Below are 24,410 nucleotides of genomic sequence, written 5' to 3'. Positions count from 1 at the left end.
GAAAGGATTCAGGTGGAATCCTAGGAAACCAGAGGCCTCTCACTGGCCGGGGTGTCCTGCCTGCGGGAAGTTGCAGGAACAGGACCCACGTGGGAATTTGGACCCCCCTCCACCCTGGACGCCCAGCTCCTCAGGGAACGTGGCCCGCTGGCTCCTGCTGTGAAGCTGCCCCAAGTCCTGCAATTAACCAGACCAGATCGGGGACACAAGCAGGATGACGAGCTGGGAACTGCTTGGTACAGAAGAGACACCAAGAGTTGCCTTTTGAAGTTTTATTGTCTGAAGCGAGAGAAAGCAGAGAGCAAGAGGCACATATGCTGACCGCCCCAGCATCTCAGAGCCCCCAGGCCTGCAGGCATCATGGACAGAACACCCCAGCGAGGCGTCAGCTCACCCCTAGCCCATGCTGTCCAGTGCCTGCAGACACAGTTGTACGGGGAAACACCCGCTCTTCTGCTCAGAAGGACCGAAACTACTAACAACAGAACACCAAGATAAAACCACAACGTGCGAGGGGCTGTCAGGCCACGCAGGACGCCACCCACAGCGATGGCACGGCCCCCTGGCCCCTCAGTGGGCGGGTGAGGGGGCAGCCGCGGGGAGGAGCTTGGGCTTGGCCTGCTGGGGCAGCACCACGTCGGGGATCTCCTCCCCATGCTTGTACACGCTGACCGTCACGTCGATCTTCTCGCCACCGTACTTGTTCTTCACATGGATGCTGTACTTGCCGGAGTCCTCGGAGGTCACGCCCTTGATGGTCATGCTGACATACTTGGCCTGCTCCACCTTGACTGAGAAGTGGTCACTCAGCTCGATGTCCTTGTCATTCTTGAACCACACTACCTCTGGGTCAGGGTTCCCAAACACCGTGCAGGTCAGGTTCAAGGTCTTGGGGGAAGAGCAGGCAGAGAGGGGGAGATAGAGAAAGAAGAGTCAGGCGGCCTCTGTGCGGCTGGACCTGTGGCCCCGCCCAGGTACTGATCTGCCCCACCCGTCATTTATTTGGTCAACATGCTCTTTGTATATGGAGGCACCACTGGAGACACGAGGAGCCTCAGACACAGCACGGAAGGTGTCCCGTGGTGGGAGGGGTGCCCTGTGTATTCAGAAGAATCAACATCTGTCCCTTGAGGAGATAAGGTCTGCAGAGGCAGCCCAGACCCAGCAGGATGCAGGGACCCCTCACGCCAGCTCCACACCCAGGGCCTGCATGAGGATCCCCTGCCCTTCCGGGCACGCCCTGCCCTCACCTTGCCCTCCATGATGGTCACCACATCAGGCAGGCCGCCGATCACCTTGCCACGATCTGCAACAGGAAAGCAACTCGGCTGAGAACACCATCTGTGGGGCTGTTCCTGGGGGTTGGGGCACCCAGGGGCCAGGAGGGGCTCAGGTGTGGGGGTGCTGCCTAACAAGGCTCATGGCTGGGGGGCCCCTGGCCGAGGTCTGTGTGGAGGGGTGTGATTCTGTGTTGGGAGGGGCTGGCAGGGTGGTGGGCAGAAAAGGGAGGTTGTGAAACACTCTAGAAGCTCAGACTGAGCGGGGCTTTGAGCATGAAGGTTCACCTTGGCCATGACACCGGGCAAACCATGACCTCCTAAATTCTTTCAGGAGCTGGAGGGGCCTGGCCTCTGGAGAGAGGATTTTGCAAGGGCAGTGTTTTGTGTGTGTGTGTGTGTGTGTGTATATATATATATATATATATATATATAGTATAATTTTCTGCCTCCCATGATGTTCTGACATCTGAAATCCCACCTGGTGGGCAGATACCCGCCCCCACCCGCCAAGGGCCCACCAGGAGTCGCCCACAACCTATGCCAACCCCCCAGCCAGGCTGGCCTCCACCACCTGCCCTGCCCCCGGAGGGGACACCCCTCTGCCTGGATCACCCCAGCCAGGTGCCTGGCAGCTCAGAACACCCCTGTGGCCCAAAGCCCAGAGAAATCACTAGAACGGGCCAGTCTCGTGTTCACCCCACCCTGCCTGCCTTTCCCTGCAAACCCCAGGACAGGCCGCGGCCTCTGTCCCCCTCTGTCCTGCCCTCTGCCCCTGACCCCAACCCCCGCATGCCTGGCACACCCCTGCCTCCAGGACTGAAGCCTGTCCTGCGTATCCTCAGGTGGCCACTCCTGAGTGAGCAGTGAATAAAAGGACACAGAATGGGTGGTGGGGAGGTGGGGCAGGAAGGAGGGCAAGGGGGAAGGGGGGCTGGCATCGGGCTGCAGGGCACAGGGGTGGGCAGCTGGGGGCAAGAGGGGGCATGGGCAGCCCTGGGGCTTCGTCAGGTGAGGCGGGTCTGCTGTGCTCACTCTGTGTACACTGTGAATGCTCTAAAATACGGACCCTCTACCCCCACCCCCAAAAGTGTACTGTGCTTGTAATCAAGCATGTACTCACTTTTCTCTGCAAAAGCAGCAGCCCTAAAAATTAAAGAGGGCAGAGGGCAGAGAAAAAAAGAGTCATGAGCAAATGCTGTCAACTAAAGCGTCACATATTCAAGAGGTCTACTAGAGACAGAGCTTCTCCAAGAATAATCCAGGTCACAGGGACGAACAGAGTTCTGATGCCTCCCTCCGCCCTGCCTTCCAGCTGCTGAAACCCACAGAAAGGCCTGCCATCCGCACTCGCAGGGTGAAGAGATTTCTTTTTTCACCAGATTGCATTGGAGATTTTTAGATATTTTTTGAAAATGTTGATTTCTGATTTACCTCAGTTACGCATTCATCCATCAACAAATATTTACTGAATAACTCAGTGTGGGAGAAAGAGTGTTGTCAGCTTTAAAGATGCTTTAAAATTGAGACACAGATTAGAAATCCCAAGTCATTCTTTAAAAAGTTGCTCTGAGCAATGGAATATTAATCAGCTAAAAAGAAACGAGCTCTCAAGCCATGAAAATACATGGAAGAAGGTTAGGTGCTTATGACTGAGTGAAAGAAGCCAGTCTGAGGAGGCTGCAGACTGTGGGATCCCAGCAGAAGGGCCCCTCAACCAGCACAGGGGTAGGGGAATTCTCGTGAGTATAGCTGTCATACCTGTCATTATATGTCTGTCCCAACCCAGAGACTGTCCAACACCACGAGCGAGCCCTAACACGACCCACAGACTCGGGGTGACGGTGGCCTGTCCACGCAGGCTCACCGGCTGTAACTCGTGGACGGTGTGATGCGGGTGCTGAGTGAGGAGGCCACGCATGGAGGGGGCGGGTATTTTCTGTCCCTTCCTCTCAATTTGCTGTGAACCTAAAACTGCCCTAAAAATATGACGCCTTTAAAAGGAAACTAAACGTCCAACATTTTAAACGTTGCTCTGTATGACGTGTGGCTATAATTATGCCTATTTCAGAAATTCAGTATTTAAATTCATTTAAGGTAACCCAGGGTCATTATAACTCTAAAATTAACTGTTAGATGCATTTACAGTTTAGAAGGACGCCTTCTTCTGGATGTGGAATGGCTTAAATTGCCAACTTATCCCAATTCCTAGAGCTTCACATTTTTGGGGTCAGTGAGGCATCCACAGAGGTCCCCACACTCAACCAAAATGACGCCTGGTGCCCTGGCCCCCAGAATAATGGACAAACATGCAAGTCTTACTTGAGCTGCTGGAATTCGGCAAATGCTTCATCAAAAGCTGCAAGGCAATATTTTGCACATTAGTGAGCGTTTGAACGTGCTTGGCTTTTATTCACCCACTCTCTCGGCTCCTGAATTTGTTTCGTGAATACTGACAAATAGCTGAATGAATAAAGCGCTGATTCAGAAGTAATCCTCTCTGAATGAAAATCGTAAAATTGGTGGTTTCCTTTTCAGCATCCAGCTTACCCTGATCCCCTAGTACAAAATTACCAGGGGCCAGAGAACAATGATCTTACCCTGACCAGACAGGTCAAGCGAGCGCTGGTGGTTCTTCTTGCCGTCGAGAATCTCGAAGGTGTACTTCCCCTTGTCTTTTTCCGTGGGCTCACAGATCTGCAGCCAGGCCATCTGCTCACTGCCGCCGATCCTCATGTGCTCGCTCGATGTGATCTTAGCATCCCTTTGAAAAGTCACAGGACACATTCGACTTACAATCTCACACTGCACGTGAGACACTCTGGGGCATGCTGGGCGTTTTTCGGAGGGAGCCTCCTCCAAGCTGTAGAGTCGATGTCATCGTAGATGTCTCTGGATCTTGTACATTTACGAACCACATCAGCAGCTCAGCTCTGAAAACCTTCCGAAATTAAATCTGATACTTACTTCATAGAGATACACTGTGGTTTAACAGCTGCTTGCTGGCCACACATAGACTATCAAATCCTCTAGGCCATGACTTATTTTTCTACTTAAAAAATTAAAAACAGAATCACCGTATGATCCACTGTATGATCCTGTGGATATGTAACCAAAAGGATGGGCAGCAGGGACTGGAACAAAGATTCACTAGGCATGACTCAGTAGCCAAAGGTGGAAACAAGTGTCCACGGACAGACGACGGATAAGCAAACGGTGGCCCATCCACACGATGGAGTGGGAGGAAATTCTGACACCCACTATAGCATGGATGGGCCTCAAGGACATCATGCCGAGTAAAACAACCTGATCACGAAGGGAGAACTACACTCAGCATCGACTTAGCCATGACGAAGGTTGAACACAGCACTGAAGGAGGGGGTGTCCACTGAAGGCCAGACCACACGCAGCCTGCCCACACGTATCTGGAGCCCTGCCGCCCACCAGGTCTCCAGCAGGAACCCCCGGCCCCTGGGCCAGCACGTCCCCAGCCCAGCGTGACCCTGAGACCAGCTCCAGTCTCCGATCCCAAGCCCAGACTTGACCTCTGCCCCCACCCCATGGTCACAGCCCTACCGACTTGTTGGACTGGGGACACATTCTGTCCCCCAGACACACAGGAAGCCCCCCGTCTGCAGCAGACCCACCCCTCCACCACCCCCAGCCTGGCTCCATCCCCAGATGAACCCTTGCCTCCAGAACCTTCCCTGGCCAGCAGCCCCACGCTCAGCCCACACCTGCCACAGCAGTTCCAGGAACCTGTCAGCTTAGAAGCAGGCAGACCAATCCTGCTGGAGCAGCAGAGCTGCGGCAGAGTTCACCGTCACCGTCACCCACTGACTGCGACCTTGGCTCAAAGGACTGTCTGTTCCTTACTGCCTGGGGACTTAAGTGGGCCAAATTGGATAAAACCGTCTCCTTGGTTTTATTAGTTCATCACAAAACCTGACTGAATCCCTTTATTCCCAAGTAATCTTAAAACATCTTACATTAAGGAGAGAAAGAGGCAGATGTGCGAAAGCCTACATGTGTCTGCCTGTTTGTGTGAAAGCAACCAGGAGGCTGGTCCCTGCAGGGGTGGGCTGGCAGCAGGGTCGCCCCGAACCTCCCCTCCCCCGGGAGCCCCAGGCTTCACTGAGACTTCAGGGGCCTCAGAGCAAAGCTCCGAAGTTGAGCTAAAGTCCACACTCTGGGATTAAAGCAGCGTTGACTGTTTCCTTCTGTAAAGAGGCCACTGGCGCTTCAGTGGCTCTGCTGCTTCGATGCCTTCAGCAGCCAGTACTTCGCACTTTGAGGTCTAGCCCTCCCCCATCACAGTCATTTCACCTTCCAGCAAGAGAAAAAAAATCCCCTACCAGAGGACGTTTCTGCTGACTCCACTTTGTGGGTTTCTAAGTCCTCAGGAGCAGGTTTCCGCCTTCCTCTAAGTGGCCCTTGATGTCTTACTCAGCATTTTCCTCACAGAACAATCGGCCTTGCTGACGTGCACGTTTCACCAAATCCTCATCATTCTCTATTGATTTCTCATCACCCACTGGCGCAGAATGCCCGGGTCCCCAGGACGAGTCTCCCTCGGGCACCCCAACTCTGTTAAGTGGGCCCTGTAGCCTCCAGTGGCAGGCTGTATTTCAACAAATGCTTGTTATTCTCTGTGTTTCCAATTACTGTCAAATAAGAACTTGATCATCAAACAGTGACATATAGCCAAGGTTCTGTAAGGCACGTGTGAACACGCTGGGGTCCTGTCCGCTGATGAACAGAAAGTCTGGGTTTGTGGACGTCACTGAAAATGTGGTGTGGAAAGGTTGCCCGTGTCCTCAGGTTAGAGACAGACTACCCACCGTCCCCACTTATGCCCGACGGAGGCCAGGCCCGGGGGACGGTAACCCTGAACTTGGTCCTGTTCCTGACAGACTTGAAGTTTTGACGAGTGTGCTGGAGATAAGCCTGGGGAGGAGGGTCAGAAGGGCAGACCCCAAGGGGCCGGGGGCAGGCCCTGGCCCACCGCCGTGAGCGAGCATGGCTACCTGGACGGGCAACTGCAGCAGATGTCAAAACAGAAACCTGCTGTGTGCAGGGCTTGATTTCACTTGCTTTCTTCTCTTAAGTACTATTAAGTGTGTTTTGGCCCTTTCTTTTTAATTGATCTAATGTGAAAGCAACAGACTGGAAATCTGGAGCGTGGTTTCTGAATAGTCTTTTTCCATTAGCTCTGCCAGATGCCGACAAAACCTGTGTCACCAGCAAAGCCACCCTCGTCTACACGGAGACAGCAGAGGACTCGATCTCTGGCACCTTCAGCACTTCTCTTTGTCCTTCTCCCCCATTTCTGAGATGGCCCCGCCCTGAGCCCACGGCTGTCATTACGTCTCAAAACTGCCAAGTCTCAAAAGGACTTGGCCAGGAGCCCCGTGTCCCAGCGATGGGCCCCGGGCACCACCCTGTGGACACGCAGGGCCGCGGCCCACAGCACGTGGACACTTACTTGTGGTACCAGTTCACCTTCATTTCCTCAGTGAAGTATTTCATGAAGCACTGAAGCCTTATTCCTTCTGGGGTGCAGAGAATCTTCAGTGGAGACGCAGAGGCTCCTGCAGAAGATAGAGCAGACTCAGACCTGAGGGGAGCGGTCTGTGCTGGGTGAGAGCAGGCTGGCCCTGGGCCAGGAAGCCCAGCCACATCCCCGTGAAAACATCCTCACCCAAGTGTGTTCTAACATCCACACCGAAAGTACCTGAAAATCTCTTTGACAGAGGCATGAAGTGACTCAAATGGCCCCGAGAAAATGTTCCCAAGGGGCTCCTTACATCCCTGACCACGTCCATGCAGCCACTACTACAGCGTCCACTTACAACTAGACCACAGGCAAGCCTCCAGGGCAGACGGGGCCCCATGCCGACGGGCCTGCCCAGTGGGCAAGACCACATCCAGCTTCTCACACCCCTCCCCTCCCTCTTCCTACCCCCTGAAGGGAAGAACCCCCAGGCATTCCGTCACCTACACGTCTTGTGGAAATGCATCAACAATGCCCCGGTGGGAGTCCCTCCACAGGGCTCTGAGCTCAGAGCCAGCTACCTGAACGCCCCACCCCGTGGCCTCTGGAGTCCTCGCTCTGCTCCTGCCTGGAGGTAAACCAGAAAATGGCTTTTCTAAACCCCTTTCTGCATCGTGCTTCTCCGCACATTTCACCCTGTGGTGGGGGGCGGAGTGGACTAACCGCAGAGGGCAGCAAGCCGCACATCCTGGAACACAAAGATGCGGAAACGCTGCAGTCTTAACAGAAGAGCGTAAAGAGGAGGGTCATTTTTCAGACTACAGATAGGGTTAGTAAATGACAGCGTGTCCAGAAGGGTTTCCAGTCAAGCAGGGAGTGGGGACTGGTACCGTCTGTAAGACGCAGGGGCAGAGGAGAGTGGTCAGGTCTGACTGCGGTGACTGAGCACGCACGTGGGACAGCCGGGCAGGAGAGCGGCTCTGGGAAATATCTCAGCTCAGATCCGGGTGCCGGTATGTCCCTGTGCTCCTCATCGATCCTGCACGGGGTTACACCCTGCCCCACACCACCAGCCGGGTTGACTCACTTCAGATAGAATCTATGGATAAGCAACTGTGCCGCCACGGGGAGAAGGGACGGCAGGATGCACATCCCGGGTAATCAGACAACAAGAGCCTGGCTTCCAGGGCTGACTCTGACTGGGGCAACGCGCCACGGAAGTCCTATGCTTATCCTCCACTTTATCTCAACTGCATCCTTACTAAGCCTTGACTTTGAAGATTTAAAGAGCATCTATGTCTTATCAGACAAAATTTAACCAGATACATATTTAATCTTTGCAGTCACCACACCAAAAAGTGAGTTCTGCCGTTGGTGTTTCTGTTCCACAATTGCTTCTTATTTGATTAGACATTTCAGAGTTCTTAAGTATTAAAAATCAAGGGACACACTATAAGTTTGGCCCCCTTTAGAGAACCTACACCTCAGACATTTTTGTGAAACTGGAGGATTACCAATGTGAAAGAATTGGATGGGTCGCATCCTAGAGTACACGTCTCGCGACAGGAGGGAATGCTGAAGGATATGAGAAGGAAGCCTGGGCTCCTGAACTAGGGACACGAGATGACCCCAGTGCTCCCCAGGACTCTGCTGGTGACAGCAGGTCGCACAATTGCCCCGGGACCAGAGTTCTCGTCTGAATACCGTGGTCTCTCCTAAGACGCAGAAGACGCACACGGGGTGTCTTAGCACGCCTCGTGGACACAGTGATGAGATGCTGCGACTTCACTAAGGAGCCTGAGGCTCCAGTTCTGTTCCCGCCTCAGAAGTCAGGTGGGAACGTAGAGAAGTGTCAACAGCATGTTCTCACGTGTGTGTTCACACACACAGCGTCCTCCATGCAGAGAACTGTCACTCTGGCATCGATTCTTATAACGGGTTTGTTTGTATCCACAGTTACAGAATTTTACCTCTGAATGAGAACTTGAAAGTCACCCCTCCAGATTCCTTATCACAAGGGTGAGGAGGTCAAGGGACCCTAACTCTATCACAACGGATTTGCTTTGCAGCCACACATCACCTCCAGCCCTGGGGACACTAAGAACAGACTCTTGTTCTGTGGGCCGTTAGCCTGACCCCCCAGAAAGCCCTTTCTGTATGCCTTTGTCATCCACAAGCCGCTGTCCTGCCACTAAATCTGGGCCTGTTCACAGATGTGCTGTGGTTCCATCAGCTGTGGAAAATGCCCTTCTCGGGAAATAGAGAGTCTAGCCCCGAAATGACTTGAAAATTAGAAGGCATTTACTTACCACAGACTCTGCTCATCGCCAAAATCATATCCTCATACACTGAAAGGAAGGAGGAAGTGCACAGTTACAGGCCTAATTTATCAGCAGCGTTTTCACGTTTAATTAAATTGATACTGGAAAGCAGGATGTTCAGTTGAAAAATGAAATATTAAAATGGCAATGTGTATCCATGAAAGGCTTATGTGGTGATAAATCCTAATTTCTCCATTTTTTAAACCTGGAGCAAGGACATTTTGCTCAACATTCATCTGACCTTGCATTTAACTGAACCACCTCATCCTGGGTTCAATCATTTTAACACATTCATCATGGGACAGGATTTGGCTCCTGTTGGTGGACGAAGATGGCGTTTCAGAAAAGCCCAGCGTAACATTCTTCTCAACTCACTCAAACGCCTCTGAGGACAGCAGGAGTAGAAGCCTGCCCTCTGCTGCGCTGCCACCAAAGACACAATATGCCCAAGGGCGCAGGACGCCTCGCCCGCATCTCACACCCATCCTGCTGGCCAGGTGGACCTCCCTGGGGAGCCGGGACAAGGCTCTCATCTACCTTTGCCAGCTATCTCAAGGGTAGACACGTCCTGACCCCTGTCGTCTTTCAAGGTTGCCTTGTATTCACCGTGATCCTTCTTCGACAGCTGCAAATGAAACACACCCAACACGTATGTAAAACTGATGCCACGATATAAAACCTAATACAAGCTAATACGTTTCCTTTGCAAACCATGGACATTCAGCATGCAAATTGGGAGATAAGGCAGAATTCGCAAGAGGTTTGAAAGACTTTTCTTCCTTGTTTCTGTTTTCTTTAGCCCACTCCAGTATTCCTGCCTGGAGAATCCCATGGACAGAGGAGCCAGAAGGTCGCAAAGAGTCAGACATGACTGAAATGGCAGAGCACGCACACACGTGTACACACACACACACACCTTTGGTATAAGCAGCTCACAGACACCCTTCTCCAGGTCAGGCATCTTCTCCGTTTCATACAGAACATCATCCTTTAGCCACTTGAAAACTGTTTCCTTCTTGGTGTTTGCAACCTACAAGACAGGGGTCTTATGTTGAGTATGTGAATTGCTGGAGCTCGTGAGAAAAAAGTCTTTTCTGATTTCAAATCACAGACCTAAAAAAAGTGAATAAACTTTTATTATAGACGGTGTCAGATGGAAGCTCACAAGAAAGCTATCTGTTCTACCAACGGTAAATACATTTCTAAATTCCAGCTTCTGAAATAATTAAGCCCCAACAGGAAGAATGAATGACTCCTCCTTCTTCTAATCCAAGAAATCAGATGGTGTAAGTTTCTTTTGGTTCATAGACGATTTCAATAATAAAGACAAGTTGTGAGCAGTGTATTTTAAATTTATAAATAATTTAAAGCCACACGCGTGTGATGTGACCATCTCCCCGATTGTCACTCCCTTCTGGGTGGAACCGATCTCTCACCTTACACACAAGCCGAACCTCACACTCTTCTGTAACATCCCAGTGCAGATACTCAGCAAAATGCGGGCCTGGGGGGAGAAGGGGAGAAAAGTTTTTAAAAAGGAGAAAAATGTATACACAGACACATACATATAAATGCATTCGGGGCAAAAGAAAGTAGTTGTTCAGTCTGAAACCAAAATAACTTGATAAAACTAATCTTCAGGGCTTTGACCTCAGCATGTGCAATCCTGGTACAAAAATCTCTATTTCCAACAGGACGACGCTGCCCACTCTCTCCTGCTTACTGACATCTGACGGCTACTGCCCTTTAGAAAGAAGAATAATGAAATGCTATATTTCTTCTCAAGGCACGTGTCTGAATAAACATCCACCAGCATAGCCTATAAAAACCTTGAAATAGGAGAACTAATCTAAGTATGATGAAGAAAAAGCAGTTTGACCTAGCAATCATATCAACATGTGATATTTTATTTACATAGCATCTGAAATCAAAGATGAATTTATATATCTGTAGAAAATACCATTTTGCCTAATGTAAAAGTCATATGCTAATAACACATTCAACACAAAAATACAAAGCAGATTTAGAAAGTATTTTTTAATTTCTTCCATATAAATACATTCTACAAAGTTAAAGAATCATATGGTAGAAATAGGTAAAATAAATATTTTTGTCTATTAAAAAAAATAACATAAAAACAATAAAATAATATTTTTATATTTTAAAATCTGTATTCTAACTTAAAAAAAAAAAACAGAAATTCTGTATAAAAGTGTTTTTCAAATAAACCCCTGGGCTATATTTCAGTTTTTAAAATTTATCTATTTTCCTTCATATCTAGTTATTGATAATATGCATTTTTAAAACAATGTATTTAAAATATATTATTTATAACTAAACAATTACATCTAAAAGTTCAAGTTCACACAATTTTAAGTAAAATAACAAGTTCCTGGGCATTGGAGTTGGGTCTGTGGCCCTCTCTCCATCTCTCCTAACAAAGCCCCCACCTCACTGCCTCCCTCCATTCTTTCCTCTTTTTTTTACAATCACTGGACTCATATGGACCTGTAACGGGGGCACCCTTTCCTTGTCACTGCAGGAAAACATCAACACTAAACAAGAGATTCCAGGGCTTTTCAAGTAGAAGCAAGAAAAAAGCACAGATGAAATAAAGGAACAGAAAGGGTCCAAACTTCTACAGAATACAAGAGATCTGACTTCTCCATCATTTTAAAATTGCAGTTAGCCGTCTGGCCTCAGACAGGATCTGCTCCAAACAAATACTCAAATCCTACACCTTCGTCTATGCCAGTGGTGGGGAGCCAGCCGACCACCTACCTTGTTTCCTGAGGAACTCCTTTCTTTGAAATTCAGCCTCTTTTAGGACAGCCTTGAATGCTAAATCCAATATTTAAGGGAAAAAAACAGAAATGAAATAAACATGCTTCTCTCAAATCAGAAGAATCTGTTTTGAATTTTCTTTTATGGACATACAAGGACCTTCCACATAGCGTACCGTCTCCAATAAGAACCAGAGAAGACTGGCTTTTGGCTTTTCCGTCTTGAATCTGCACGGTGTAGGTGCCTTCGTTATCAATGGTGAACCGATCCATCACCATCTCGATGATGCCAGTGGACTTGTCACACTTGATTCTGTGTGTCTGGGAGCACACAGGGGAGGTGAGAATCCCACCTTCCCGAAAGGGAAAATGCCTTCCCGAAGCTTCCCCTCTGGGATCTGACAGTCACTCAACTATTGTATCTTAAAGGAGTATGCTGCCCAAAACCAGAAAGTGAAATTCCATCCACTGAACCTCTTGGTGAAGCAAAGATCAAATAAGGGACATTGGGTGATGACACCCTGGGTCTACGTGAGGAGCAACCTACACTCGAATCCAGCAGAAACTCTGCACATGCCCTGGGAATGTGCAACCGCCATGAGATAGCACATGGGGAGCAGAGCGGGATGCACTGGGACCCGTGTGACCACAGAACCAGAGACGGCAACACAACCACCTTCACACCGTGAGGGCTTCCCGACTGGTCGCCCCTGCCCCATCACCACGCTGGCACCAGGGCTGAGGGTCTCCAGGCTCTGCAACCCCAGCTGGGCAGCCTCAGGGGAACCCTTCCTGGCGCAGCCCGCCCAGGGCTCAGTCTGCAGACTCCACCCTCGTCGCCTGTGATGAGCCGCAGGTGCTCCGATCCCGTGTGGTTGCTAATGGGCCACGTGTTATTCCACCCTGGGTTCGAGGTCGCCATTGAGCACGTCAGAGGCAGGAGGGGCACAAGCACATGGATGACCATCTCCAGCGCAGCCGCTGGGCAGGGAAAGGGGGCCAAGGTGCCAGGATGGGCTCCCCAGGGCGTCCACTGCAATAGCAGAAGGCTGCTCCCTCAGCCTGGACCTCACCCTGCTCCACGCCCAGAGTGAACAGAGGCACAGCCACCTCTGCCGGTGATGCTTCCTGCAGGTGTTCCTGCCTCCTTTCAGAGGCAGGCAGCCGGGACTTAAGCAAAGGCTTCCCTGCCTGGACCTGACCTGTCCCAGGAGAGCGTGGCCTGGAGCAAGGTGAGCAGGGTCGCCGCTCGGGATCTGTGGTCAGCACCCAGGGCGGGAACCAGGGGAGGCCACTCCGTTCATTAGAGACACCCTCCTCCGACGACCCTCACTTTGACCACACTACCAGGACACACTTCTGTCTGTAGGCGACTAATAGAAACTGCATAAGATCAGCCACGTCCTGACAGATCACGCACATCTATTTTCAGGATGCTCATCTTCCCCTCTCAGCTGACATTCATATTGTGGATTCCAAATGCCAGCGTCCCAAGAGCGTCGAGATAAATGTTAGTGAAAGAGCGCCTTTGTTCAGTGTCCCTAAGCTCAGCCCCCTCAGCATCAAGGGTTGGCTCCAAATTCCCCCCTTGGTGTTGGAGGAGGCCCCTCTGCCTTCTCCCTCCTTCCGTTTTATCCAAGTGCATTTCCAAGATGCCCTCTCCATGGCCACTCCGCTCAGTCAGCCCACCCCGCCTTGTCTCCAGTCCACACCTTGCCCACTCTCCCTCGGGAAGGCTGCAGGGCACGCCTGTTCCCCAAACTATTCCTCCTGAGGAGAACCCAGGAACCCACTACTCTGGGAATCTCCTTTATATTCTCCAGGCTCTAACAGCTCCTTCTCAGAATCAGCACTCACTGTATGTGGCGCTCGTGGTAAAGAACCCACCTGCCAATGCAGGAAACTTGAGTGTCCGATCCCTGCATCAGGAAGATCCACTGGAGATGGGAATGGTGACCCACTCCAGTGCTCTTGCCTAGAAAATCCCATGGACGGAGGAGTCTGGTAGGCTACGGGGGGGTCGCAAAGAGTTGGACACGATTGAGCGACTTCACTTTCTTTCTCTCTTAAATGACTTAGCTCACACATAACTGTTTTAACACGCTCTGTACTTTTTCTATATCATCCTCTGACTCAAGTTGTGTTTCTTCCACTCTGGGATAACCTCCAGGAGGGCAAGGCTATATGTCATTTGTCTAGGCTACAGAGGGCACTCAAATGCAATTTGCAGAATATAAGCTGCCAACCATGGGGAAAAGAGAATGAGTGTGTGAGGTCCCAGGGGTTAACGTGATGCCTCAGGTTCTCCTTGACCAAAGATGACTTTCGGGCTTTAACTGAATCAAGCCAGCCCATGCCCATGGGCCTTAACTTCCAGTAAACATAAAAAAAATCACCTTGACAGTTGGAAATTGTGTTCCTGTATAGGATGGCTTAGGTATTTTTCTGAGACACATGAGCTCAGATTACTTTTGAGGGTGGTCATTTTGGGAGATGGTGCTGATCACAGGGAGTGCATGGGACCTGTCTCCTTCCTGGAGACTCGGGTGGTTCTTGGGGGCTGGACAAGGAAGGGGCAGCAGGCTGAGGGCTGAACAGAGTACCTTGTGGGGCCCGTGAGTGTCTTTGTAGTTCTGAGTATTTGCTTTTGCAAACCAGGAGCAAATTTCAAGGAGCCGCTCTGATTCTGTCAGACTTTTGCTCCCTTTAAGCATCTGTGAGCAGCAGCCTGCAGGAACCTACTCTAATTAGGCCTGAGAGGTGAAAAGGAACCTCTCTCACCAACGAGATCCTCAGCAACCCAGAGCCTTCTACATTCTCTTAGCTTCTGCACCATGGGGTCTGGGCAGGTTTGTGAAAAAATTAGGCTTCTGGCAACCTCCATTATGCAGTGAGATGAAGTTCAATGATTTTATGGGGGCCATAAATACAGGTTTCTATGTGACTTTCACAAAACAGTATCAATCTCCATACAGAAAAGTCACATGTGGATTGCTAATTAAGGCAGTGAAATAGTACAGCCCTATTGCAAAAGATGAGCTGTATAGCGAAGATGCCAATCTTAAAGTCAGCTATCCAGAGCAGGTAGGAAATGTTAATCAAAATATACTCTGCAGATAAAGCACAATTACATTAAATTCCATTGCACGCCTACATGATCTCTGCTCATAAAAAATGTTTCCAGTCACCTCGACCATGACGCTCTTCTATGCACAGTGTCCATACTGTGGGCTCTTCTGCAGCCAAGAGGAAGCTGCGTGCTTTCTGCTTACTAGCCACCCCCCAGCTTGTACAGTCCTTCAAGGACGTCATTATTCTCAAGGGGAAGATGGACTGGGAAAGAAACTCACAGGATCTTTGTCCACACACGACGTTTCCCTGAGGGACATCCATCTAACCAAGCTTTACTAAAACCCGTCAGACATAGGCGTCAGACCAGGGATGAGGAGTCCGGCTCAGAAGGACAGTGAGCGACCCCACCTCCCAGCCAGTCCCGTTCACACTCGTGCAGCAGATGGTTGAGGCGCCTGAGTGAGGCTCAGTGGGATTGCTGAACAGATACAAAGCAGTGGGTACCAAGCGGAAGGAGGACAGAGGAGGTAAGGACGCCGGGACTACAGACACCCCCAGGGCACCACTGAACAGTAAGGAAGGGATCCAGTCAAGTGGTCGGCTTTTAACTGTGTTCCCGGTTGTGCTGTAGTAATTAGACAGAATGACTTATATGGAAACACAATATTCCACAAGCAAAACAGGAACCTTCTAACATTCGTAAGCTTCATTCTATACAAATAAAAGCAGCAGAAGGACAAAGTATTGCATCACAGCATCCTATGCATTTTCTTGGCCCAGATTCGCCCGGAGGCAGCCTAAAGCTCAAGCTCAAGACACTAATTTCCCTGGTGTCGCCTCCCACAGGAGCTCTGGGGGCTGGGGCAGGGTGAGGGAGGCCTTGCTCCCATCAGGGCAAAAATATCCGCCTTCAAAACCCCCATGAAGAGGAAACAAATGGATCTGTGGAGCATATCACCCTGTGCGACCAGAACTTTTCCATAACACCAAGCTAATGTCTCTAAAACGTAGGTCGTTGTTTTTTAATTGTAATAGGCTTGAATTTAAAGACCTCCCCATCTCTCATGAAACCCAGACCAAAGCTCTGAACAGTGCCAGCCTCAGCCTTCTCTCACCCACCTCGTCAGCCTTCTACAGCCCAAAAGGAATGCAAACAAACCAGAATGCCGACTTTCAGGAGCTGACCTTCCCGTTCACACCCGGAAGCCTCCATAGCCAGAGACCACGCTCACACACACTCACCTCGCTGTCGGCGACTTCTCTGTCATTGATGATAAAGCGGTAGCTGGAGTCTGGGGATAAGTGCTCAGCCTGGAGCCAGAAGCGGACCTGGCCCTTGTCAAAAATCTCATAAGCTAATTCTGACTTCAGAGGAATCGCTAGTGCAAGACAAGAAATACCAAGTCAATAGTGCGTGAATCCCAGTGAGAAAGAAGAGTTGCGTGTTGTAGGAAAATCTCAATCCTCAGTATTACATTTTTTGAAAATGTAAAAAACCCCTGAGCATTGACTTGATTATGAAAACCAAAACTACGAAACACAACTCTAGTTAGCCTGGCACTGCAATCAAAGCCTCACACCCGTGGGTCCTCAGCATGCATGGTCTGCTTCCCTGAGGGCCCAGGGACCACAGACATATTCCGTCTGAATTCAGCGTAATCCGAAGCTGAAGATCCCACCTGGTGCAATTCTCACTTGGATCAAGCAGACACACTCAACCCGAAATCCAAAACATGGTTTGCAGTGAAAATCACTGCCGGTTACAGTGTCAGCACTACTTGTTCTGAGCCACACAGTGACAAGCACGTGAGTTGCCACACGAAGCAAGGCCCCTCAGGGCTGCACAGGTCACAGACATGGCCCTGCTCCGATCCAGGCCCACTTACTGGGGTTCTTGATCTCATTGCTCAGGGCCTTCAGACGTTCCAGCTCTGAAATTAAGACAAAGAGCATCAGTGGTTTTGACCTGTATGTTCAGAAGTTTTAAGCCAGAGCAAAGCTAGACAAAACAGAGATTCGACGTCACCAGGATTTCATTTGAGGATGTGAAAGAAATGAGAACTGAAGTGAGAAGGAGACGGGGTAACACGAGCTGTGAACAGTCCCTCTGGGGAATCAGTGCACGTGTGTGCTCAGTCGCTTCAGTCGTGTCTGACTCTCTGCCACCCCATGGACTGCAGCCCACTGGGCTCCTCTGGCCATGGGATTCTTCAGGCGAGGATAGTGGAGTGGGTTGCCAGGGCCTCCTCCAAGGGATCCTCCCGAGGGACTGAACCCCCATCTCTGATGTCTCCTGCGTTGGCAGGCAGGTTCTTTACCAGTTGTGCCACCTGGGAAGTCCCGCAGGAAGTCAGTGGTGCCTCACATTGAGACAACCCACTTCCTAGAGGGGTGTGTTAGGACTGGTTAGGGTGGTGGTCCTGAGTGCAGGGCTGGGAGGGCAGCTGTGTACCAGACTAGAGGCCGACCTGCACAGGGTGACACAGAGGGCTGCACTTCCACATCCTCTCATTCCGTAGGAACTCTTCCATGAAATCAGTCTGGCTCACCGAGAACATGCTGGTCTGTGATTTTCCTTCTGCTTTCAGACTGTCCTGCTTCAACATCTCTCTCACCTACCCAGAATTTCACTGTGGTGTATTTTCATGAGTTTAAAAAAATTATAATAAACTAAACAATAAAAATTAAAAAAAAAAACAAAGAATACATTGCTCCTAAGAGTCTCAAGAATGAGTTAAGAAAATTGAAGGTTCTAAATAATTTCTTTCACCTTCCTTCCTTTCTACTTAAAATTAGAATTTAGAAATGAGATCATGGTTACAGAGGTCTGTATGCAAATCCACTCCAGCCTTTGGGCTTCCCCAATGGCTCAGGGGTAAAGAATCTGCCTGCAGTATAGGAGATTCAGGTTGGATCGATCCCTGAGCAGGGAAGATCCCCTGAAGGAGGAAATGGCAATCCACTCCAGTATTCTTGCCTGGAGAATCCCATGGACAGAGGAGCCTGGTGGGCTGCAGTCCAGGGGGTCAGAAAGAGTCAGACATGACTGAGCACAGCACAGCATTTGAACCGAACAATGAAGCAGATTTCTTGTGACCAGAAGTAACTCAACCTGGACAGTGGATTTAAAGGTCTCACAGCAGATCTCACAGCAGGAACTTCCATACATCAGATGACCTAAAGCTTCCGCATCAAGGTTTTGCCTGACTGGACTTGATGTCCATATACAATATAAAAGGTACTGGAAACGTTCATCCTTTGCAATGATTTAAAATTTAGGTGAAATGTCTTCAAACTCTCAAATGGAGCAGAGGAGTACACCACTTATCAGAATTCTTAAAGGATGTTTTGCAAATAAAAGGCTGTTTGAAGACCACCACATAGGGGTCAGAAAGGGCAGCTTAGAAGGCCTGTGAGTAGATTCCAGCCTGTTCCTGCTTGCTGGGGACCCCAGGAAGCAGAGATGGTGCACTGCTCTGCCGTTCTCCTGCTGGTCCCGTCAGATCACAGGGGCTCCCCACAACTTACCCAATGTCTGCACAGGACCCTCACATGCCTGCCATCCTCAGACCCTGTCCCCTGCCCACCACCGTCCTAGCCCCGCCTCCCGTCCTAGCCTCCACCCCCCACAACTGTATCCCTCTTCTGAGACCACCCCTTTGGCTATGGCAAACAAACTGCCAGCTGATAAGGAAAGGATTAGATGAGCAACCTATGGCATTTTTGACTGAGGACTCTACGGCACTCGGAAGACTTTAAAGACCCAACATGAAGATCTGAGGCTTCTACCCAGAGTTATGCAGTCCCCTCTAGATCACAGACACAAGAAACATCAACCCAGGCAGGGGGAAGCCTCCTCCTAAGGCTGGCTCAGTGCCTGGGGACTCAGACCTCGGGACCCGCCTAAGAGAAGGGCTGCTCTTCACCAGGTCGTGATGAGCTGACTTCCTTCACTCCTTTCTGCCGTCTGCTATTTGTAAAACAGAGAGGGATCTTAACTATGGCAATTAAATGTTATCTCGTGCACACAAATACATACATCCATATGTGTGTGTTTTCTTTTATTAGCTGATTATCCAATTAGTCAGTGCTGGGAGGAAAGGGAAGCTTCTTTGCATGCCTCTCATTAGTTTTATGGACTTATTTATAATATTCTAGTTGGTACTTGCCAAACTAATGAAATGTAAATAAAACTCATCTCTAAAACAAAATGGGAGGCAAATAAATGCAATATAGAGAGCAATAAATAAAATATTCCCGGACCAGTGATTTACTTAGTGGCTAGAGTAGAAACTCAAGAGTTTGTGTAATTTCCAAAATAATTTTTGGATTTAAAAAAGATTCCCCACCCTTAGCATCACGAAAAGACACACACATTTTCTGAGCAAGTAAGTCTTTTCTCTATGAGCATCAATCTTTCAAAGTGTTACGAAAACCCCAAAGGCAAGCCAGTGTCCCGCAGGTGTTACCTTCCTCATCCAAGACAAAGCTGGAGGACACGCCGTCTGTGTCGCTGACCGACACAGAGTACGTCCCCAGGTCCTCTTTGTCCAGGTTCTTGAAGTACAGCTTCGAGCTGGAAGGGGAGAGAGCCCGGGGCATGAGTTGCTGTGCTGGAAGGTGCTCCTAGCGGGTCACGCCGGCCGGCCCAGGGAGGAACTTACTGGTCCCCTGCGGTCTCGACCTTGAACCTGTCGTCGTCCGCGATGTCCTCGTAGGACTTGCACCACGTGAAGTGGGAGGCGTCCGTCACCTCCGGGCAGTCGAAGCTCAGGTAGACGTTGCCCTCCTCGTCCACGCCTGCGCTGACCTCTTTGGTGCCTGCGGAGGAGCCAGGAGCACTTAGGGACGCGGCGTCCGCCCCGGGCTCTCTCTGGAGAAGGCGTGGCCCGGCACAGAGCGCGTGCAACATCGAATTAGCGGTTTTCACTGACCATCCGCCCAGGATGTCGGCCAACACGCCCTCGGCAGTGACGGAGGGCAGAGGAGGACAGGTTTGCTGTCCCATCATCACCTTCTGTCCACGTCCTTTTCTGCACCCGGCACCCCTGAAGTCCAGACACTCGGTCCTTCCCCCTGGGGTCTGATCACTTCCACCCCTGGGCCTGGGCAGCACAGTCACAGCGGTCTCCCCCACACCCCGCTCTTCTGTCCCCACTTTTCCTCTGGGTCAGGGAGGGTGTGCTGGACGCAGCTGGACACCTGGCCCCACACAGGCCACTCACGGCTGTCCCTTAGGGGTCAGAACCGGAGGAGACATGCCGGCTGAGCTGGGAGCTCCCTGACACCCTCCTCACCAAGACGACAGAGCCAGAGGCGGAACACCCCGCCTCGCTGGTCTCAGGGAGGGGAGACCCCCGGGGATGCCATGGCTTCCACCCGATTCCACCCCTTCTGGGAGGCAGGGGCCCCCTCCCAGCGTGTCTCGTGTTCTGGGAGCTCACTTCCCACCCTCGGAACCACTTCCCCACCAAGGGCCCATAAGCTAGGCTCTGACTACTTGTAACCAAGACGATTACCAGAGGCTTTATAATTTTTGATCAAAACTCAGCCGTAACCTAAGACACCGTCGTCACCGCTTGCCTGCTGTTCTGCCACTGCCAGTGAAGACTCCCACCCCCTCGGGAAGACCTCACGTGCCCCTCTCCGCCTGGGGTGGCGGGGCATGTGGAATGTCAGGGAAGTCATCCTTTACCACGTGCGCCAACCACTCCTTTCACGACAGTCCCGCCATCCTCCTGCCCACCCTCCACATGCCTGCTTGTTCCCCCCTCCAGGTCACCCCACCAAGAGGTCTTGCCTGTTGCCAGCTGAGCGGGCGAGTCTCACCTGGCCTGGCCTCCACCAGCACTGGCTCCGAGGTGTCTGAGGGCCTCCCCACCCCACTGGCGTTCACTGCCCGCACGCGGAACACGTAGGTCTTTCCTTGGTGAAGGTCACACACCTTGAGAGATGAAAGAAAAGTCACACATGAACCGATAAACGAAAATGACTTCATCCTTCATCACATTTTTATTACGAACATGCTTTCTTTGTATAAATATCATGTTCTTCCAGGTCAACCAGCCATGCAGAGGAAGTCAGGGGATCAGGAGGGGAGACGAGATCCAGGGGCAGGGCCTCAGGTCTGAGCCACTGACCCAACCCTCATCAATAACCAGACCCGTCACCGCTGAGCAGGCGCCACTGACCTGACCCGTCACCACTGACCCATCACCACTGACCTGACCCATCACTGCTGAGCTGTCACCACTGACTCATCACCACTGACCTGACCTGTCACCGCTGACCTGACCCCAGTGACTACTGCCGGAGCTAGAAATAGAAACATTTGGAGAATAAACTCTTCAGATGTGTTCACACTGTGTATGTGTGTGTGTTTATCAGATAGACGTCCACCAGCAATCATATGAATCGAGTAAATAAAACACAGAGTCAGTGTGAAAAGACGTAATTCCAGTCATCACTGTGGATGGTACATCCACGCAGCCAGGACCGTGAGGTCTCAGCACTGTCAGGGGTGGTCGTGCGGCGGCAGGGAGAGGAAGCTGCCCTTGCAGACGGTCCCCACACGCAGTTGCTGCGCAGGTCTGCAGAGGGCAGGCAGTCCAGAACCCCCAGCAAGCAGGAGGGGTACCCAGTCACACACGCCAGCCCCTAGGGGCCTCGGGCTAGACCCCGACACAGCCGCTCCCGAGAAGACAAGGCCTGAGGGGCCTGCGTCACCTTCAGGTAGCGATGCGGTGTGGCAGTCTCGTGGACAGTGAGCCACTCTCCGGAGTCCTCCTCTTTGTAGTCCACGAAGTAGCCAGAGACAGGGCTGCTGCCCGAATACACTGGGGGTTTCCAGAGCAGCACCAGGGACGTGTCCCGGACCTCACAGAACGTCAGGTCGTAGGCAGGGCCTGAAAGCGCACAGACGCCCGAGTCCCCACGCTCGCCCAGGACCCGCAGGCCCGTCCCGCAGAGAGAAAGGCGTGCAAGACGGTACCCGCCCACATCTGCCTGGACACCCGAGCATCACAGGACTCACCCAGGGACCAGGCACCTGCTCCACCACCAGGGGACCCCTCCCGCTGCGACAGCACCGCTGGGGTGGGGCTGACCCCCCACCCAGGTCCAGAGGAACCCTGAGCAGTGAAAGCAGGAAGGGCCACAGCCCCGCCCTGACTAATCACTCTAAACCCCCACAGCCTCAGGGAACTTCCACAGCTTTCTCTTCCACTGACTTTTCTAAGGGGAAAAAATTAATATCACTAAAACCACTCTCCTCCCTCCCTGCCCAAAAAAGAAGGGAAAAAGCAATATAATTTGGCCCCAAAATTGAAAATTTTGAGCCTCAGAATTTCTGATATTTTAGGCTTCAACTTTGGGTTTACTGTTTTATGTTGTTTGGTTTTGTTCAAAACGTGAGCATAGTAACCATTGCATTAGGGACCCTGACAGACTGGGTACCCTGACAGGCCCTGATGGGCTGGATCAGTTTCTCTGGATACGCCCAGTCTTTGTGAATTTGTGAAAACACATCTGTGCATGTAGAGCTCTGAGTAAATGCAGATCTTTGACGACGAGGCCCTTCAGAACCAGAGACCCCGGGCTCCTGGGTGCTCTGGGAGGGGGTCCTGAACAAACGCACAGCCAGTGGCATCCAGCTGCCCCACGCCAGTCCCGGCTCCCGCCTCCTCCGGGAAGCTGGGCTCCCCCCACCCCTGGAGCAGGTCCGCCCTGGACCAGCCTCTGGCCACAGCGTCTCTGACTCAGGGGAGCCGGGCTCAATCTGCAGCGGAGGTGGGTGGCCTCCCGTCTCACATGCCCCCTTGTCACTGCCTGGCTTGTGTGTCTACCGCCTGGACACAGGGCAGGTCACCTGATGCCCAGCCCTGGCCCGTGGGGGCGGTGGTGTCAGAACCTGTGAGGGGGACTGAGCATCTGCTGGCTGGGAAGCCTGCACCACAAAAGGCCCCTCCTCTGGGCAGCCCTGTGTATACAGGAGACACCCCCCCTTACCTGGTTCCGGCATCGTCCAGGCCTCACACTTGAACAGCTCGCTGGGGTCCGATGGCTGCCCGATCCCTGCCATGTTGGCGGCAGCAATTTTGAATTCATAGAGCGAGCCTTCAGTCAAGCCCTCCACCTATTCAGAGGATATGTCTACATTAACACTGAGCCCACAGACACAGAAGACAAACTTACTGTCATCAAAGGGGAAAGGGAGGAGTAAGTCAGGAGACTGGGATCAATGTCTGACATACACACGCCTGTGCATAAAACAGGTGAGCAACAATGACCACAAGGACTCCACTCAGCGTCTTATGAGAACCTCTGAGGGAAAAGGACAGGCACACGCCTATGTGTGTGTGTGACTGAATCACTGTGCTGTACACAACAGTGTAAATCAGCTCTACTACTCAACTTCTAATTATTAAGCAAAACGAAGCTGCATCACAACCCACTGTCCATCAGGGGAAGCAAGCATTTCCGGCCGATCGAGGAGCCGGTCAGTGAGTCCAGCCCGCCTGCCACGGGGCCATCCCCACTCTCCCTCTCACACAGTTCCCTTGTGCACTCCATACGCCCTCCCTCGGGGACGACTTGATGACCCGGTCGGGAAATCAGGACTCAGAGATGAGAGCCACGAGGGGCCAGTGGCAGAGCGGGGTGGGGACGGGGCACACGGCCATGTCACCCTGCAGACGGTGTGACCGTCACCCACGACCCTGGTGGGCAAACAGCACCTCGCTTATTTCTCTCCGAGAAACCCTGAGTGGCGGCTCACAAGGAGGGGCTCCGGGAGCAAGAGCAGTGGCCAAGGGTCCGCCTGGGACTTGATTCTAGGTCTTTCTTGCCCTAAGTCCTCATGGCCCCGATTCCCTGCACCTGGACTCGATGTACACCTGAGCAAGTGACTCGCTGAGGGGCCTGGACACACACGGGCCTGGGAGACGGGCACACACAGGCCCAGCAGCGCCGTCTCCACTGCCTCCGCCCTTCCTGCTCCGAGTACAGAGCCTCCTGCCTCCAGCGCCGCTACCAGCCCACCAGCCCCGGGAAGCAGCCCACCGCCCCGCTCTCCTCCCTGCTTCTCAGAAGAAGATGCTTCCTAAGGGCCTCAGGTCTCACACTGTTTTCATTCATCTTTGCTTCTGTGTCAAATTCTCTAACGTCACTGAACTCTGAGACGCTGGAGGGGGGACTCCGCCCCCCGGGGAGAAGTCGCCAGGCAAGAGGAACTGAACCCGCAAGCACCCACCGTCAGAATCCTCTCTTTAAGCGGCGAGGAGTTGACCTCATGCCAGTTTTTGTGGTGAGCCTCCCGCTTGTCGACGTAGTAGCCGAGGATGGGGGAGCCGCCGCTGAACTTGGGCACCTTCCAACCCAGGATCATGGAGTGGCCGTCACAGTTCAGGAGGGTGATCCCATAAGGGTGGGAAGGGACGGCTGCAGGAGACACGGCGGGAAAGTC

At 51.8% G+C, this 24,410-nt stretch overlaps 1 protein-coding gene across 1 annotated transcript in view; it reads right to left on the bottom strand.

Moving 5' to 3' along the window:
* Positions 1–257: 257 nt before the first annotated feature.
* MYOM2 (myomesin 2) overlaps positions 258–24,410 on the bottom strand; it is a 63,927-nt gene continuing 39,774 nt past the window's right edge. The window contains exons 18-37 of the mRNA XM_086381052.1: positions 24,198–24,385; positions 22,955–23,081; positions 21,674–21,852; positions 20,777–20,891; positions 19,612–19,768; positions 19,417–19,523; positions 16,834–16,878; positions 16,190–16,326; positions 12,052–12,196; positions 11,874–11,933; positions 10,529–10,596; positions 10,009–10,122; positions 9,630–9,717; positions 9,081–9,119; positions 6,763–6,868; positions 3,878–4,041; positions 3,600–3,636; positions 2,401–2,423; positions 1,251–1,306; positions 258–888 (exon numbers count right to left, since the gene is read on the bottom strand). Of these exons, the coding sequence (XP_086237178.1) occupies positions 571–888; positions 1,251–1,306; positions 2,401–2,423; positions 3,600–3,636; positions 3,878–4,041; positions 6,763–6,868; positions 9,081–9,119; positions 9,630–9,717; positions 10,009–10,122; positions 10,529–10,596; positions 11,874–11,933; positions 12,052–12,196; positions 16,190–16,326; positions 16,834–16,878; positions 19,417–19,523; positions 19,612–19,768; positions 20,777–20,891; positions 21,674–21,852; positions 22,955–23,081; positions 24,198–24,385 (2,273 nt within the window). The 3' untranslated portion in view covers positions 258–570. The remainder of the gene's footprint in view (positions 889–1,250; positions 1,307–2,400; positions 2,424–3,599; positions 3,637–3,877; positions 4,042–6,762; positions 6,869–9,080; positions 9,120–9,629; positions 9,718–10,008; positions 10,123–10,528; positions 10,597–11,873; positions 11,934–12,051; positions 12,197–16,189; positions 16,327–16,833; positions 16,879–19,416; positions 19,524–19,611; positions 19,769–20,776; positions 20,892–21,673; positions 21,853–22,954; positions 23,082–24,197; positions 24,386–24,410) is intronic.

This window comes from Bos grunniens, chromosome 27 (genome assembly GCF_055505025.1).
Source record: "Bos grunniens cultivar Pamir isolate PY7600 chromosome 27, Bosgru_T2T1.0, whole genome shotgun sequence".
In the NCBI taxonomy this organism is placed as follows: Eukaryota; Metazoa; Chordata; class Mammalia; order Artiodactyla; family Bovidae; genus Bos; species Bos grunniens.
This window is presented reverse-complemented; position numbering and strand designations above follow the sequence as displayed.